The sequence below is a fragment of the Centruroides sculpturatus genome, unplaced genomic scaffold (genome assembly GCF_000671375.1).
Source record: "Centruroides sculpturatus isolate CEXI.00-Female unplaced genomic scaffold, Cexi_2.0 scaffold675, whole genome shotgun sequence".
Taxonomy (NCBI): domain Eukaryota; kingdom Metazoa; phylum Arthropoda; class Arachnida; order Scorpiones; family Buthidae; genus Centruroides; species Centruroides sculpturatus.
Window position 1 is genome coordinate 291,632 of NW_019384955.1, and position 19,437 is coordinate 311,068.

The following is a 19,437-nucleotide window of genomic DNA, read 5'->3' on the forward strand; positions in this document are numbered from 1 at the left end:
ATACCACTTACTTCTTATTTTTGAACTGAAGTCTAACCATTTACTCATTTTCAATACTTTTGTTCCATTAATTCCATATCATATACAATTGGATCAAGATTTATATGCTTAAGTGAAATAACAATTCAAATTAATAAAATATAATAAAGTATTACAAAAAACTTTAGTGGTATATTGCATTCAAATATGGTTGAATAGTAATAAAAAAATTTTTTAAGTTTTAAATTATAATCATTAGTATTATTTATTATTTAAAATATGGCACTTGCAAATTTGCATTTAAAAATTTAAATATATAGAACTGGTTCAATATTTTTCCATAAATAATTATTATTCATTACAAAACTATTTATGCAGATTACTTTATTTACAACGTTTAACATTACATTAAGTGTTTTTATAAAACAAATGGAAAAATTTACCATGTGCAGAAGATTTCAATAAAAAAATCCTCGACAGGTATGTATAAAGCAGTGCACCACAAATTGAAATGGCTTGTATTAATCAAGCTATAATGTGGCATTAGATGATATACAAATATAAGCCGAAAGAAATACTTTGATCATTAAATATATATATATAATATATTTTTTTTCTTTTGGAAATTTAATTGAGATGAATTCACACACACCTTTCTTCAGTAAATAAACATTTAATTTGCTGACCTGCAGAGTGTAATTTACATGGACAAAACTATTTAATTACAATTATTCTAACATCAAAATAGAACTATATGAACTCATATCTTGATAAACATAAAATATTCTATGAATCTTTGTGAGAAATTATATACACATATTTGCAACAATTTTACATTTTATGGTGACAAAAGCTCCATCCAATACCTTTGTTTTTTAGCTGGACTTTCACATAAGCGTGAAGAAGTCAAGAGTACTTCTAAAGATTTGCGAACCTAATAATAGGTTTGGGAATATATATATATATATATAAATAATTTACTATTACGATAATAAAATTCTAAAAAGAAGAATTTAATACTTACTTGTGTTAACTGATCAATACGTTGTTGAAGCGAATTAGTGAGTTTAGTTACTTCTTCTGTTAGAGTTATTTGATGCTCCTTTTGTAATTCTAGATATTGATGAAATCTGCAAAACATTTTGAAAAGTTTATTTTTAAGGGAAATTTTTATGCATATTTCATTCATAAATCATAAGAATAGATTTAATTTATTCCCAATGGCTATAAATTTAATTTATAGAAAAATCAGACACCTTTCTTCTGCTTCTGGATGATAATGCTCAGCAGCAGTGATTCGATGATGAACTAAAGTAATTCTGTACATGAGAATGCTTGCAGACAAAAAAAGTATCAATAATCTATAAACAATATATACTTGTAAGTAACAGGCAATAACTATAATTGCTTTATCTAATGAAAAATATTACTTACAACATTGTTGACATTACAAGCAATAAGGATGTTCGAGGCATCCTAAATAAAACAGAAATTTTATAAGATAATTTTCAATAAAATATGCTGTTATGTACAAAACAATCGGTATTTACCTTGAAATATTTTTAACAATATCTTCCATTTTTCTTGCATATCCTGTAAAATATTTTATTAATTTAATATAAAGAACTCCTAGATAATAAAATTTAATTTCATATTACTTACCTCTAGCTGGAGACCACTGACATTTACTTGATAATTCTGATAAGTCTGCGTTTTTGCATCCTGAATCCACAGCTGTCACCACAGAAGAACGATGCGATCCTAAATAAGTGGATGGATGTTCCTGTGATACGGTTATCATCTGTGTAACTTCGTCGGACGATACTTGGAGTGATATTCCACTCGCAGAATCTTCATCTTCAGAAATGTTCTAAGGATAAAATGATTGTTTATAAATTAAATATAAGATGCCACTAAATAGAGAGGTTGCGGCCCAAGTCGAAACTTCAAACTTGTACCGCAAGCTGAAGTACACGTCTGACGTCTGAACTCCAAGCAATGTTTGCCAAAATTTTAACCCAAAACACAGAAAAATGCAGACGTTTAAGTTGAACTTCTGTTCAACTTAACTTAGACGTTTAAGTTGAACTTCTGTTCAACTTAAACGTCTGCATTTTTCTGTGTTTTGGGCATGCTCGACGTTCCAAATATCATTGTCAAACTTCTAGACTTCCAAGATAAACGTTCGAAGTTCACGTTTTAGAGGTGAAAACTTCAGCCGCAATCTCGCTATTATATCACAATTAACTTACTTGGAGAGCGGGAGAAGAATTATCGCTCTCTGTGTCGTCTGGCAAACTTAAGCCCTAAAAAACATTAATTTTATTTTTATAATTTATAAAACTAATTAGTGTTATCATTACTTTCATAAATTTACCGCATCTGCTGTTTTCATCCATATTTGATGCATCAGGCGATAGGTTGCATCTCGAGAAAGTAATGAACCAAATATATACTGCAAAAATTGATATCAAATTTTAATTTATAACTTCCAGATTTCCTGCTTATTATAAATATAGATTTAAATTCACCTTTCCTTCTCCTGTATAGACTCCAACTGCGTTAGGAATTATGCGAGCCGTTCTTTCTTTTGTCACCTTGACCACATCACTGATAGGAATCAGCAGCTGACGCAACATATCAATTCTTAAAATTCTATTTTAAAACATATTTATTTAAGTTCTAATATAAAATTTACCTTTGTTTTGTGTCCAAAGATATTAGAATGAAATGCAAAATAATTTTCCGTGATGTACAAATGGCCTTGCAATAATATATCAGAAAGAAGTGCACATGAATAATCTGTCAAAAAAGTTACATTTATAAATATATAAATAACCTCATAATGCCAAAAGTATCCTTATAATCAAAATAATATGCAATTAGGCAGTGGCACAGAGTGGGTATCAGCCGCCCGGGGCGAAGGAAAATTTCGCCGCCCCCTTATTTAGGTATCTCAATTTAAAAGACTAAAATTCAATTTCGTCACATAATAAGTAATGAAAAATTCCGTCCAATCGGTCCTAATCGTAGGTGCGACAAAAATATGAAATGAAATGGTTCAAATTTTTACAAGATATTATTATTATTATTTATTGTGAAATTTTGCCGCCCCTAAAAGTGCCGCCCGGGGCGGGCAGCCCCTGCCGCCCCACTACGCTACGCCACTGCAAATAAGCCCTACTAAAAATCACGTCACACTGTTAATAAATACAGTAGAACTTCGGTTTAACGGACACTGGATCCGGAGACTGTCCGTTGGTGTCAGATGTCTGTTAAAAATCGCTTTATATTTTACAATACCTGACAATTTTTTAAATAATTGATACAAAGTTTTATTTTGTAAAAGAATGTGTCATAAGGATAGAAATCAGAGAAATCTAAAGAATTGTCGAAGTAAAAAGGCCATTTTAAGCCGATAATTAATTAACATAATTTAGCACTATAGGTAGCCTATTAAGTGTCATTTTGTACCAAATTTAATTATAAGTTAGTAACTTATAATTAAAATTTAAATTAAATTTTAATTTAAAACATTTAGAAAAATCTACAATGAAATAAATGAATTAAAATTTAGAAAAATCTACAATGAAAGATCTGGCACGAAATGGGGACTCAAAATTGTAACTACTGGAAGTTAGATAGGCGGCAGCATCGATTATGCTATCCAGACTTCCCAAGGAAAATATTTGCCAATTTGCATGACGCATTTAATTCATTCCGTTTCTGTTTTCCCTCTTCCCTTTCTTTTTTCAAAATTCGCCGAGTTTCTTAATGCCTGTTTTCTTATAATTACCATATTGAAAAAACATAAAATAATGACACCTTAAATTCGATGTCCAGACTTAAGCATGAGATCCTGAAAAAATCTAACTACGGGAGTTTTACTTTTGAAAGCCTTATTACTCAATAAGTTACAATTAAACTATTTCGTTTAATAACGTGATTTGAAGCTTTAACAAAATGCCTAGTAGCAAAGAATTTTAAAAAGTGGCATACAGAAAGTATAGGCAGGTGTGTTCGTACATTGGAGAACGTATTCCTCTTTTCGTATGGGTTGCCGTTTTCCTAATCCCCAAGGAGTCCCCAAATTCCATTATCAACAAACAACAAAAAATCCATAACTTCTAGCCTATTCGCAAATATAAAAGTAACTAAAGAACGATATTTTATTCATCGTCCAATGAAACTTACGAGTTTACCGAATGTTTACCAAAACTTGGCCTTGAAAATAAAGAAAGTTTCCTTGTTTTCAAGGCCAAATTAGCCCCGTTTGCAATCAGTGTCACCTTGTGATCAGACACGTTGAATGACAGCTTGAAGCTTCTTGCATAATGTCCTTTTTTTTGTTGTTTTTTTACAGTATCCTTTTTTATTGCTTGTGTCGTACTCTTTTTTATAGTCTGGGGACACCGTTGAGTATGTCATCCACACTTTTTAATCACTGTTTCATCATATATCACTAGGTTTATTTTAACAATTCACTATTGTGATTCAAATAAATATTTGCTTCGATGAATACATGTAAATGAATAAACTGTTGATTATCCATGTGATTTCGAAAGTGGAAATGCTACTCAATTGCCGATATAATTGGTTGGGGTGTTTTTCCTTCCTTCTCTCTGCTCTGTGACTACTAACAGGGCTTTGTTTCCATACCCATCGTGGTTTCGACCAGGCCAATAATGGGGTGAGCTGAATGGTGAAGACGATTTCCGATATATCCGAGACGACCACAAAAAATTCCCGAGGAATGGCTCACCCGGATCACTGGACCACTAATTAGTCGGGTAGTCAGCTTCTGAATTCTAAATGTAACACTACGCTGTTATCAATTGATAAAGCTTCCCATTATACTTTCTCTTATAAACAGACTAACAGAGGGAAAGTACGGCGATCGTTCAAAAAATGTCCCCCAAGATCTTTACATTTTTGGACCCAGGAGATCATTGAAACATCGAGAAATGCAAAAAGAAAAAGTCGGGTTTTTTCTGTACATATGGATGTTTATATATGTGTGGAGAGCACGATTTTGTTCACCCAATTTGAAGCATAACTCCTGTGTCTTTTGTCGAAAATTTCTGAAATTTTGCAGGGAGGTTTGTTTATTAGGGGGATTGATGCTTTTGAATTTTGATGGTTAAAGGTCAGGAGTAGAAGATATAGGGGGACATGTGTCATATCTCTATTGGGATCGGACTTAATAAAGATTTTACTCATTATTAGCGTTTACAATTTTTTTAATAAAATTCATCTCTATCACAAAATTAAGCTTTCTACCATTTTGAAATAGTTAATAACATAAAAAGTTTTTAAAATAAAATATTATAACAGATGATGCCACCACAATTTTAATTTTTTGCCAGGAAAGTCATTCAACTCGTTGCTGGATTTTTTACGTAGGTTACCGCCAGAGCAAATAAAAATATCCGACTCATGGAAATGCGGACAAACAAGAAATTCACAAAAAGTATATAGACTGTAATTTTTACTCCCAAATGAAGATGTGTCCGCGTAAATGAGGGCTTACGGTAACCCATTATAAAAGGAAAAAAGGCAACGTTAATTTACCGATGTTTGATTTCAGGAGTATTATCTAAAATTTCTAATGGAAACCTCCTCTGACAAGTTTAAGGATACAATGAAATTCTGTGAAACAATGACAAGGAAGAGAAGCATATTTTTAAAATGATATTTTTGGGAAACATGTACAGTACAGTACTATAGTACTAAAGCGTACAATTGTATTGTCCGCTTTACACAGATTTTGGAATATACGAAGGGTAGGAAATTTTTGTATGTTGTCGTAGAATGCAATGTCCGTTTATTCAAGATAAACACATATTTATAGTCCTATTACATTGCTGAAACTGAATGTTTATCTGATATGTACCCGTTTAATCCAGTATTCGGTAAACCTAGATTTCATTGTACAGATATATATGAACAATGATACTAAAATGGCTATTGATTTAATTAATCTAATGCATGTAATTTGCGACAAAATCATTCAAATAAATATTTATGGGACTTAAATTATGTGTGACAATTACTTGGATGATATTTCAACTTTAATTGATAAACAAAGAGTGTTTTACACGATGGATATTTTTAAATTTCACATATACAGACTTGGCTAAAAACAGCTTTTTCGTCCGCTTCTGTCAAATGAATTTTAAAATTGAAATTTACGATGCAACAAGCAAAGTTTATAGTTAAGACAAAGCTCGACTTTGTTACTAGAAATCTTATTGGATGCATTTAGTCTGTAAACTATCAAACTTACAATTAAGGATCTGTTCGTTGCGATCTACTGAAGGAAATCTCCTGTGGAACCTTTTGTCATGCGTACGAAGCAGTCGTGATTGTGACGTCACCAGCGAAGTTGTTGTGGTTGTTGTTGTGGTTGACGTCACACTTGGCATGCTCATACATCGTTTGTCCGGTTGGAGGCTGAAAAAGAAAAACTGTATTTCCCATAAATATAAAATACAATTTCTAAGTACTCTGAATATAAAATTTGAAGCGCAAAAAAAGTTTCTATGAATTAGTCCACATCATTCTGAAAAACAGTTGATAAAATAAATCACAACAGTGCGTCATTTTTTAAGAAAGATAATAGAAAAACATTTGACTTTAAGAAAAAATTTGGGGTCAATCTGCGTTCATATTAAGAAACCACGCCCTGACGATTCATCGATAATTTATCATTGGAAAGACGTCCGAGCCAACAAGTTATAAAGGTCAACAATATTTTTAGAGAATGGAAATAAGAAATGAAATTTGCAAAAATAATAAAAAAAATTGTATCGTTAGTAGAAATGAACCGAAACAAAAATTACGCATCTCGACTTTGATTGCTCTCTAAAATTAGAAACTTTCTCCTGCCTGGCCTAATTTTGCTCTTTGATCAATTAATGTCATTTAACAGGAAGTAAAATGGTAGATGTTACGTCGTTCTAAAGCATTCAAATAACTTAAAACGTTCAAAATCCAACTAAAGTTCGGAATTTCTAATATTTGTAACTGTTATCTTTATAATATTCAGTTACAGGAAGCGCTTTAATTCAAAACAACTTTTGCAAGTAATGGAAAATGTAATTAAATAAAATCGAAAAATAAAAGCTAGTTATTTTGTATATAATTTTAAAAACGAAAGACTTACAACCGATTCCTTAGTCTTTTTTTCAAAATTTTCATATTCTATTGTGAGATACTTACATAACAATTGCTAAACATAAGTTAATATTGACTGTCCATTTGACGTCAAGGTGATTGCATTGGAGGAAGATGTGTCGTGTTGTGATTTATTATAATCACTAACTAGTTACTATAGTAACTTGAGAACAACAATACTTCATCTTTGAGATCGCCTATTGCGCGTGAAAATCCGATAAGTATTTATTTTAAACGGCTATTTTATATTAAAAAGACGTCGGTCGGTAGCTGCGCTTCTCCGTTCGACACTGTAATTAAGCGGCGAAGTTACTTTTTTTTTTAATAGATAAAATCAAACAAAAGTAGGTTAAGACGTATAATTTTAAACATCTGTACAAAAGACGATTATTGAAAGTAATGTAACTATCTTTCTGCAGTTTAATAAATTAGGATGAAGCTAATGATGCGTAGAACGTGTGGAGGTGTTGGTAAAAAGTGGTTTCGTTTAAATGACAGAAAGAAACATCCAATTTTCATACAGACGAATATAATTTTAAATAGAATAAATAAGAGTTTTCGAATGATAATTCACTTAAATTAGAAAGTCTTAAAAATGATAACTAATGATAATTATAGGGAGAAACCGTTGAGTCATTCAATCCGCTTCACTTTACAAAACCGATAAATCAAGCATCATAAAATATTGCTTTAAAATGCCACCAACCTAGTTCAAGGAGAGAATTTGAAATATAAAATATAAAAAGAGGATGAGACGTCAAGATAACAGCATCTTTCTCGGAATTAGAAGATGCTAGACAGTGAAGCCACTCCTTACATCATAATAAAACATCGCATCAAATAAATATCGATTATTAACATAATTAAAGATTAAATAGATCCGTTTGTATAATAAAACTATTTACATAAATATTTATTTTTTTTCTAATTAAAATAAAACGAAATTCTCATTAAATCAACGGTTTTAGCTATTTATAAGTGGACGATATCGCAGATGATAATATATTATCTATCGGAATATCCACGCCTATAAAAACAAACACAGATTTAAACGACATGGATACGATAAAACGTAACTTACCCTTAATTAATTCGGCCATAAAAAACTTTAATTAAAGTATCATAATCTTTCTATGTCTGGATGAAAAGCAAATTATCAAGTATCTACCGATCTACTAAAGATGAGGGAGAACAATTGACGGCCGAGATGCTCGCCAGATGGCACTAAACTGGGAGGACCCATTACAGATTAAGGGATGGCGATATAGAGAGAACCTGTTTGTTCGTTGCCATACTTTTTTTCTTTCGGTTACTTATTTATAATTTATTCCGATTATAGAAGATGAAACTACGAATTATTTTTTAACGTGAGAGAAGCTTTTCGTTTTATCTGTAAAGAAATGGAAATTTGCACGATAAATTTTCATTTCCCTAGCGATAAGGACGTTTTAGTCCACGGACGAGTTTTTTTTAATCAATTGGTTACGTGAAAATTTGCTACTTTAAGCAGCGTTTGTCGGAGTCACGCAAAGAATCTACTAATTTTCGAGAGGAAATATTTACCTCATTTTATTAAGGCGTGGACCACAACCAAGATAATACATCACCCATTTTAATATTGGAGACCATTGACTTTTAGCTATTATGGAAGTCACTCTTTAATTCATACCAGAAAAGAACCGCATTCATTATCTTTACGGAATTATCATTTTTTTAATATAAGAAAGTTTTGCAGCAACTAATTACCTACTTCTATTGCTAAAAAAAATCGATATTTTAATCGTGACAAAACTTTCTTGGATACCATACGAAATAAATTAAAAAAAAAACTCAACTCACCATTGATTGCTTTTGCTCTTTTTCTTTAGTTTTCGATTCGGGTATTCGAAGTCTATAAAGCTGTAAAAAGTTTAAGAAAATAATTTTTGTCATTCGTATAAATAATTAATCAACTAAAAACAACACAAAAATCCATTAAATCCTTGAAAATATTGTGTTTGAAACCTTCAGAAATGCCAAAGTTTATCTATTAATCAACTATTATTTTCCTCGTATAGATATGTCTTGACTGTTATAGACCTACCTGTACCTAGTTGGCATAACCTATTATAGATTTTTTTACGTGTTGCCATTCAATGCGTTGGTAAAAATTAAAACTATTTAAATTTCGTTTTTGGTAATCTTATCTTTAGGTGCGTAAACAATCGTAAATTTATAACACAATGATAAATCAATTTTATGTAAGTATCCGGTATAAGAGTTTTTCGAGGGGGTGTGTTCATTAACTTGATTTATTATCGCAAGAAAATAGTTTTAATGTAGTAAATATGTTTTTAAACTAGAGTTATAATTAAGAGCTTTAACCTGAATTCATAAATTCTCTTATCTTTGATAGATCTTGAAATTTGTAAAAGAAAGAAAGCTCTCAACATAGTTACTGTTTCTCGTCTATCCATAATAGCATTATCGATATTCGTCTCGAAATGTATTGTATTCGTCTGAAATCATTTCAAGTATCTAAGCTTAAGTTACTTAAGATGTGATATTCAATTTCTAGGTTAAATTTCGGTTTAGAAATTATACTTAAAACGTGCAATTTTAGAAATTTGTACGGATAACCCGTGCAAATTTTTAAAATTAGAGTCATTTCCATAATTCAAATAGAATATTAATAGGCAAATTATCTTCAAGTTTAACCGGCGGAAATTAAACGGCGTTACGTTTTTGACTGTTTCGTTTTCGATTTTTTGTTATTTTTTCGTAATTTCTGAATAATTGTCGTAACGAAATTTCTTACAATTTTGCATCAATCGACGTCATAAAATTTGAAACTTCTCCACGGTTTATATTTCTAGTTTTATCTAATAATTTCGTATCTCGAGACTAGTACTATTATTTATATGTAAGTAGAGCTGGTATATCTAGACATTTTGGGTTTTTCTGTCGAGACATACTTTCCAGCAAACCTTAACCCATAATTGAGTAAATAACATAATCGATTTCGAGATAATATTATCGAAATAAACTGGATAAAACCGTAAAAATGTAATTTATTACATCAACTATAGTTATTTGTTCAGCGTATTTAATAAATTACCGTCTCATACTATACACGTGTATACTATCTAAAGCTGCTCTAAATAGATAAAGTTTGAATAATTAACACCGTCCGATTTACGTAAAATTATTCCTACGTTAGTATTTACTCTAGATATTAAGAAAAAATACCTTTACCCTTTATGACCCATCCATTTGAAGTCATAAGCGAGGAGCAGTACAGCTGTCTCCGATTGTCTCGGGATACACTAGTTGGTAACTATGGAAACTACGACACAACACCCGTCACGTGACTAAACAAATGTAACGACCAATTGGCTCCTGCACTAAACCTTGTCATTTATGTGCTCATAGAAGTTGTCGCGTTACTTTTTTTTTTAATTTTTGCGTTCCTATAATATTATTTTTATATTTGAAGGTTTTAATGAGATATGGTTTTTTCTTTCCTTACGAGGAATGCATTTTGTAGACTATAAAGATAATTTTTAAAGCATATAATTAAATAACGTATTTCTAAATTAAGTTTTTTTTTTTTAATTTTTGCGTTTTAAAATGAAAATGTTATTAGCCGTAACTTAGGTAACAAGTAACAGAAAAATGTTAAAAGTAGGGTAGTTAGCAAATGTTAGCGTGTGATCACATACAAATATTTACTTATTTTCTTTTATAGTGAATGTAAAAAAATTAGAAATTATAATTAGTTTATTAAATATTTGACATATATAAAGAATAAATTATATTATATTATATTTTTTGTATCTTGTTCTCATTTATACATTTATGAATATCATGATACATAATCGGTTTGTTTAGGTCTATATCATCATTGTAACAAAATATAATTATATCATTGTTTTTATTTATACTTTCGCATAAATTATAGCATGATTATATCAAATGTAATTATAAGAATTTAGCGATTATTTGCAAAAATTTGACTTAAAAGTAAGTCAAATTCTTGCAAATAATCGCTAAATATATAAGTCAAAAAGAAAACATTATACTTTAGATACTATAAATAAATTAAAATTTGTTTTAAAAATCAATTTTTAATTTCAGAATTATTCAAAATATCTTTTTTAAAAAAATTTACGTAATATTTTAAGTACAGTACGATTTTATTTTTTATGTATTCGAATTATCTTTATATAATTCTATATTTTTACATAAGGATTTAATTTGAAACGCCAAATAATGTTATTTTTCAAATTGATTATTATTACATTTTATTTTAACTAGAAGAAAAAATAATTTTGCAATTCTCGAGAAATTATTATACATGTATTTTATTTTAAAAACATTAAAATATTAGCGAAGGAAAAAATAAATCGATAAGGATAGAAAAAATAACATAAAATCACATTATATTCTCATAAAAGTCGAGAAATTATATTTTTAATGTAGTATGCATCACTTTTTCAAAAAGTTATCATTAAGAAAGTTAAAAGAATATAAAGAAAGAAAGAAAAAAATTGTAATTGTACAGATGTATACATTTTTAAATAGTAAAACCAAATAAGTGAAAAGATAGTGCAGAACATCACTCAATTGGAATAAAGTTCAGATTCAAATTCAAGTACTTTCTCTCAGTGGCAGTTCGCTTCAATAACCTTTAAACAGAACATGAAAAAAGTAGGAATGCTGACGCGATGCACGCTCTGTTGTGACATAGAGCACCCAACAGAGTGAAACGCTCTTGTAAGGGAATTTCTATTTTGCTAGGAAAAGTAATAATAAAGAGAAAAGAAATCAGTTAGTCGTTTTTTGCTTTTAATGCACAAAGCCTATGAGACTACTGTACAACAAACAGAACTTCGATAGACTTACAAAAGGAATATAGGGAATTTGAATGAAATTGAGCAAATAAAATAATTCGAAAAGCTAAATATAACAGATAAACTCATAATGTTTTTATTTATTTAATTTAAAATATGGGATGAATATAAATAAAATTTACATCCCATATTTTAAATCATTTTAAATCAGCTATATAAATAAATAAATAAATAAATAAATAAATAAATATATANACATAATATAATGCCAACTTTATATGTTGTTTCTCTCTCTTTAATTGCCAAATTAAATGAGTTCTTTCATTTTTTTTTGGCACTAATATAATCGCGAAGAGAAATTCGATATAAATAATAATAGTATCTTAACAAAAATTCTTTAATAAGATATTCATTAACGGATTATGACCTTCGTGGGCCTCTAGGCACAGAAGATTGGGAGGCCCCTCTACATAATTTTATAATTTTACGATATTATAAACTAATGATCGTAGCTGGTACCCCGAGATCCGGGTCCATAGGCTCTCACGTGCCTAATGGGCAATCCAAAACCATGATATTTTAAAATTTATTTGACAGAAATATGTATAGATTTCCTTAGCCTATTTTCCATCTTTCCTATCTCTCCTTAAATCATTGTCTGCACAATTCGAACGACTATTGAAGGATAAATTTGGATATTTTGAGAATTTAGCCATGACCCAAACTGCTTCGACTTGTTTTTTCCTACTTTTAGACCTACAATTTCTCGTCAAATATCTGATAAAGGAAACATTTTCTTGGCTTCGGAGTTAGATATTTGTAAAATCTGTCGGAAATTGCCCAAGGTCTCTTATATTTAATAAGATTTTCCACGCAAACTTCTATTTTGAATATATGGTAGAGGACGTTTAATGGACTTTTTGACATTAAGATACTTGAAAACAAATGTTATTAAACGAATCTAATTTCCATTCTCATTAAAATATATTTCGTTAATTTGATATTTAAGATATTATTTATATCTTATATAAGAAAATATATTTCGTTAATTTGATATTTTGATATTTAACGATCGCTTAAATGATCGTTGAAAAAATAGTTTATTTTCAATATCCTTATTTCTGTTCGTAAATAAATCTTTGAAATTTGGATGATAAAAAAATTAACAACAGAACTAAAGGTATAGCTTCTAAAGTGTTTTTACCCGTTATTTTTACACCATCTGGATCTCGAATGACCAAAATGATTTTGAAATTAACCTTTTTCGACTTATTTCAACTTGAGATAGAAACGAATTAGATCATTTTAACAAAAAATTCCAATAAAAATACATAAAAACTATTTGTGAAACGGAAGAATCCATTCTACATAAGAAATTAGGTCGACTCAGTAGGTTTATCTACAAAAAAAAATGATAATCGAAGGGGAACAAAATAATGAATTTATATTTTAAAAGTTTATTAATCGATATTTGAAATTTTAACAAATCGTAATTCTTGCTGAATCGTACTATTCTTCAGTTTTTTCTTTGCCTACACGTTAAAAATTTACTTCATGCAAAAAAATATTAAATCGTTGCCATTTTTATCTATTAGATAATGCTGTACATAACGATAAAAAAATGTTTAAAGTAATAACAAACACTTGAATATTTGAAATGCGAATAAAACATCTGTATTTTAAACATATAGGCCTATTATATAATTTATACGATGTAAAACCCGAAATGTAGATTTATTGAGATGACTTTTAACCTTAAATTAAAACTTATTTAATTTTCTTATCGGAATTTATTAAAGTGACTTATTTTAAATTCTTTCTATACTTAAATACTGTATTTTAAAATACTTTACTTACTTTCTATTAGTAGGTAAAGCAGATGTGCTCAACGAAAGTTGCTTTTTTATAGGAGCCATTCATAAATTATTAAACGAGATGAACGTCTATAGCGAAATATGCTGTCATGATGATGATAATTGCCTAGATACGTAGATAAATTAGGCAAACTTTGATAAATGCTACACAAGTACTACTGACTGATAATTTTCGTTTCTTCCTGATTTAATGAAAATCTTTCATGCATAAGCACACTTCATTGGACGGCAGTGCCCTTATTTTAAGTGAAGGAAGTCGAATGGAATGTTTATGTAATTTTAGTTTTAAAATAAATTACATCACAATTTTTAAACATAATATACTGTATATATTATTTTGATGTCGAAACTTTAATTTAATACCAGGAAATCTAATTCAATTTTCTATTTTGTAAATTGAATATTGTTAAAACATGAAATTTTAAGTTTGAAAACAAGGTATAAGAATTGTCTACAAATATAAATTAAATATTTATGCTCAGGCATGGATTTTTATATTTAAAATGTGTATAAATAAGTCTGCTTTTGTGAACAAATTACAAAGGTAGATCTATTTTCATATTAGAATCATTGTGAAATTTCATCTATCGTATTGTTTTTAGAATCATATTTTAGGAATTTTACGTCTATTACGAATTTATATCATTTCTATCATTAAAATATTGATATTTATGTTAGACAATGCGCCAATACGAATAAATATTTATGTTAGGTTTCAACCAAAATGAGCATTTTAAAATCTCTTTTTAATAAACATTGCAGATTAAAGTGTAAAGATCTCGTATGAAATATAATATTCGTATTTTATCCAACAATTTCGCAAAATTATTAAATTTTTTAAAAAATTCGAAGTTGTGAAATACAAAAAAAGTTTAAATATTGAGTCAATAGTAGCCTCATCGCGGAAGTTTGATCGATTTTAAAAATTAAGACAATAATATTTCCTTATATCCCGGAAGACTATTTTAAGCCGAAGTTTTTTTAATCTTCTGGTTAAGTTTAATACCTTATTACCAGAATGATTACGAAAAAAATACAAATTTCTACATGAATACTTACGCTAAATACACAAATAAGTAATTTCACTTAAAAATTGTAAATTTTAATTTTATAAAACGGATAAAAATATCGAAAATTCGCCAAATATACAAAACTCCAGGAATTTATTTTTTAAAGATGTTAATTAAATTAAAAACATAGACAAAATTAAATATTTTTAGTATATTGATCGAGTAAACAAATATTTTCTAATAGGAATCGTAAGGACACGCAGTTGGTTTTCATCACACACGCGAATTGTTAGTTAAATAACAGAAAATAGACTATGTTAAATGCCAACGAGGATTACTCTTGACCGCTGAATATGTCAATGTTATATCTATACTTTTTAAATGTAAATTCAATAATTGTACGAATACGACAGACTGATATTTGTTTTATTCTTTACTAAATATTAGCAAACACGAGGAAAAAATGAAAGACTTTTTGCTACGAGCATTCTGAAAGTTTGGTTTCGGGTTAACGACATGTTTATTGTCTCATTCACCCGACTTTCATCAAATGGCAAACTACATCGTGAAATTTCTTATGTTAAACAATAAGAAAATCAAAAATGAATACCATCGGAAGTGTATGTAAGTGTCGTGGTGCAAGTGCAATGCAGAAGTGCAGTTTGTAATACCGTACATTAAATTTAGCAGTACAAAATTAGATATTTGTACGCTATATGTCAGTTATCATAACTAATATATCTTAATTTTTCTATTATTTTCAAAGACTAATGTTATGAAACAATAAACATTTTAATGAAAACTTAAAAATGCTTTGGTGACATATAATTTATAGATTTGAAACTTAAAACGACTGTTGAATAAGAGATAAAAATGTTTTGTATGTTATAAATTATTAGCACGAGTATTATTAAAACAAAACCGTATTAAATTTTATTTATTGTTTCGGTGTTATTCTTAAATATTTTAATAATTACATAAGGATCATTTTAAACTTTTGATTCATTTCCTCATTCTAATCTGTACGAAGAAAAGATGCTTCGATGGTAAACACATTTTAAAATCGCATTCTAACTTAATATTATAGTCGATTCGTATACAGAATTTTAATTAAGTGAATGGAAATTAAATTATGAATCTGTATTTAATTTAGAGTAAAAAGTTACATGTTTTTATACGAAATCTAATTTCGTAATCTAATCTATTCGACTGAAGTTCAAAGCACTCATCTATTAATTTGTATCGATGTTAAACTATACCTGATCACTTTAGCTATTGTTCCAGGTTGCTATGAAAACGATCGCTTTATTTTTCGTTGCCAATATGCAATAAATATAACAGACTATACTTTAAAATGTTCACGTTACTAGTATTACAAAATGAATTCATAATACAAATAATAGCCGAGGTGGTTGAAGTATTGGTCTAACGCTCCGGGGGATCCGGAATCGAATTCGTGCAGTCGAATTAGTCATAGGAGTTTTTGATCTGTCCTGATATGTCGGGCCCGTTCCTCACCAACTGTTTGCTCCATTTTGGGCCTAATCGAACTTACTACAAGCCTGAAAAAAAAAATCCTGTTAGTGCTGAAGGGGCAAAAACAGTAAAAATAAAAAATAATGATACAAAAAATATGAATTTCTTTAAAAATGTTTTTAACTCTTTATGTAAAGATTAGGCGTGACTTTAAATTTCAAAATAGAAAAAGTCTAAAAATAGGCGACAAAATAGAGGATATCTCTTATTTACTTCGATCTCGGATTCCGATTACTTATGTACCGTATTTAAAGAAAAAATAAAGTATTTTTTTATGAAACGGCAGTAGAAAATAAGAGTTCAACTCCATTTAGCTGACGGAAATTTCATAGGCTGGTTTAGTTTTTTATTTATTAAGAATTTAAATAAATAATATGTTTACTTATGAAAGCAAAGTTATTTGTTTGAAATAAATAGCAAAACATCCATAAAATTTTATGTTAATCCATAATACTTCTCAACATAAAATTTAAAATACGATATTAAAAAACTGATAATGAAATTGTTTTTATGTAAATAAAATATTTCACAATGTATATTTAGATTAATGCAAAAATTTAGTTTAATGAGAAATGTATCATTTCTCAATTAATATGTGTCATCGTATATGAGATGTGAGATTTTATTTTTTTACAACAAAATGCTGTTTAATCATTTATATACAATAAAATTTATAAACCATATAAGGAAAATCATATCGCGTTCAAATTTTATCAAATAATGCTTTAAATATAAAAACTAAAATTCCGAATAGCATTACATTTTAAATTAAGCCTATTAATATTAAAATATACCTTACCTGTTAAATTGCCTGAAATTCAATTCCAATTTCTTCTGTTCCTATAAATTCCCACTGTGGTCCGTCCGTCTGTCGTTCCTTAATCTCAAGAACGGAGTTAAATATACAAAAACAAAACCATAGATGGAAACCTTAGGGGCATGAGGCCCTGATTAACTATAGAGAAACTTCTGATTTGCATAGGAAATCGTATTATTTCAATTCAAATATTTTCCACTAAAAGGTGTTAAATAGATAATCGGGCACGACTCTATTGATAAAGGAAAAGTATGATATACAGGGGCAAGACACTGGTAATTTGAGGTGGATAGCATATACAGTATTTAAAATATGATTAAAAATTGCAACCCTGCTTTGTGACGATGTCACAATAAATAATTGCTCGTATTTTTTATATTTATGTTCTGAGATTTTAATCTGTATTGACCAATGTAATAGATTTATTCGATCTAATGCTTCTATATTCTTATATTTCTCAATTAAAGAGACACCCAATCTCCTCACTAACGTTAACTTTTTTCTTCTGGGAAAATATCAAGAAAAACAATCCAGAAAAATGAACTTTTAACTATCATTATATTATTATTTCCGATCGTGATAATTCAGCATTGTTTTAATACTAATTTTAATACTAAATTTAAGTGACAAAATGCTTTTAAAACTTTGAAACAATTTCATGATAACTGTTTTTTTTAATTCTATCAATTTACTTCCTTAATTAAAAGTATGAAGATAAATAGGTATTTCATCATAAATTTTTAAATTTGCTATCTATTAGATAATTCTTAATGCAATAACTCTGTTATAATGATATAAAAATCTAAATTTGTATGTCACTTAAAATCTCTATGATGATAAGTTTTTAAAGATGAAATTTATTTTTACTCCATGGTAATAACTCGACGATAAAATCTGTGGAAAAATGCCACTGTGCAATAGTTTATATCAGGAAAAAAAAGTAAAGAGGCCCTTAAAATCCTCTTTCAAATGAAGGTCTCTGACCCAACATTCACGATTTGTTGAAGATAAAATATATTAGTTAACAGTTGTGTTTTTAATTATTACATAACTAATTTATACATTTATAATTAAAATTGTTAATTTAAATATAAAATACACATCACAAGATAATTTCAATTATATATTCCTCTTAAATAATTATTTTAAAAAATTTAAAATTTAATAAATATAAATAAACTAACTCCGTGTCGTTTATTTAATTCTAGATCTTATTCCAAGTTTATAATTAAAATTTATATCTAGAATAAATGTAAATTAAGTAATTAAGAAATAGTTAGAAGGTTAATTACAATACTTTATTTTTTATAATACTGTCGAAAAGAATACTCTAGACGTAATGAAAAAAGGAAAAAGATTTATTGATAATCATTCAACACGATTCAAATTACAGAATTACACACAATGATTTTTTTTTAATTTAATAAAAAGATTAAATTCCTAGTGGAAAGATAAATGACATCTAAATTATTAAGTGTTCTTCGAGTAAAACGATTTTTTTACTAGAAGATAACGTATTTCTTTGAATATCGCTCTTTAATATAACAGTTATTTTATATTAAACNAAAAAAAATAAGCTTGGTTATTTAAATGAAAAGTCGCTAAAAATAGTTTGCTAATTATTATTAATATGAAAGTTTTCAGCTTATGACGCACGAATGCTGATGTAGGGCGAGACCTTTTAATTTGAATGTTATTAAAAATTAAAAAAACAATTTTTTTCAACAGCCGAAATTCCTATTTTTTTCTTGTTATCGAAAGCTACTCTAAACAATATTAAATGGCAAATTTTCCTACTGAAAGCCAAAATGAACTCACCTCACTTTAGTTAAACACTCACGTCCTAGAGATGCTAAAGGATATTCTCTCATATTATTACCATTAACTTATTACGATTCGATATAATTTGCAAAGGCATACACGAAAGCAAACACACTATAAGTTAACCTTAATGTCAGCATTTTTATCCAAAGATTATTCGACTTAAGAGGGTTTCTTATCAGATTTCCATGATTCACAATATAACCTTTGCCCTTTTAAAGTTTTATCCAACTTCTCCTTGATCCTTACTATTTTCTAGCAATATCGCGCGATCTTTCCGTTTTTGGAGGTGGAGTGATCTAAACTAAACTTCATCGTGATAAATTATGTACTTTAGACTTCGATAAACATAAAATGAAAATTTGTAAACTACAAATAATCACAAATTTATA

At 28.5% G+C, this 19,437-nt stretch overlaps 1 protein-coding gene across 7 annotated transcripts; it reads right to left on the reverse strand.

Moving 5' to 3' along the window:
* Window positions 1-636: 636 nt before the first annotated feature.
* On the reverse strand, window positions 637-19,346 carry LOC111632353 (GRAM domain-containing protein 2B-like). Of its 7 annotated transcripts, none has more exons than XM_023376764.1 (13): window positions 19,043-19,346; window positions 8,995-9,054; window positions 6,266-6,432; window positions 2,678-2,781; window positions 2,511-2,606; window positions 2,357-2,434; window positions 2,232-2,285; window positions 1,642-1,849; window positions 1,530-1,572; window positions 1,414-1,455; window positions 1,236-1,340; window positions 1,004-1,109; window positions 637-913 (listed from the first exon to the last, which is right to left on the reverse strand). In XM_023376764.1, exons 1-13 carry the CDS (start codon window positions 19,093-19,095, stop codon window positions 818-820), a joined length of 1,212 nt encoding a protein of 403 aa, XP_023232532.1. In that variant the 5' UTR covers window positions 19,096-19,346; the 3' UTR covers window positions 637-817. The 7 variants fall into 7 exon arrangements, with proteins under 7 accessions (XP_023232532.1, XP_023232531.1, XP_023232534.1 ...); XM_023376763.1 differs by lacking the exon at window positions 19,043-19,346 and adding an exon at window positions 13,845-14,037; XM_023376766.1 differs by lacking the exon at window positions 19,043-19,346 and adding an exon at window positions 10,390-10,530.
* Between the last annotated feature and the right edge of the window lie 91 nt (window positions 19,347-19,437).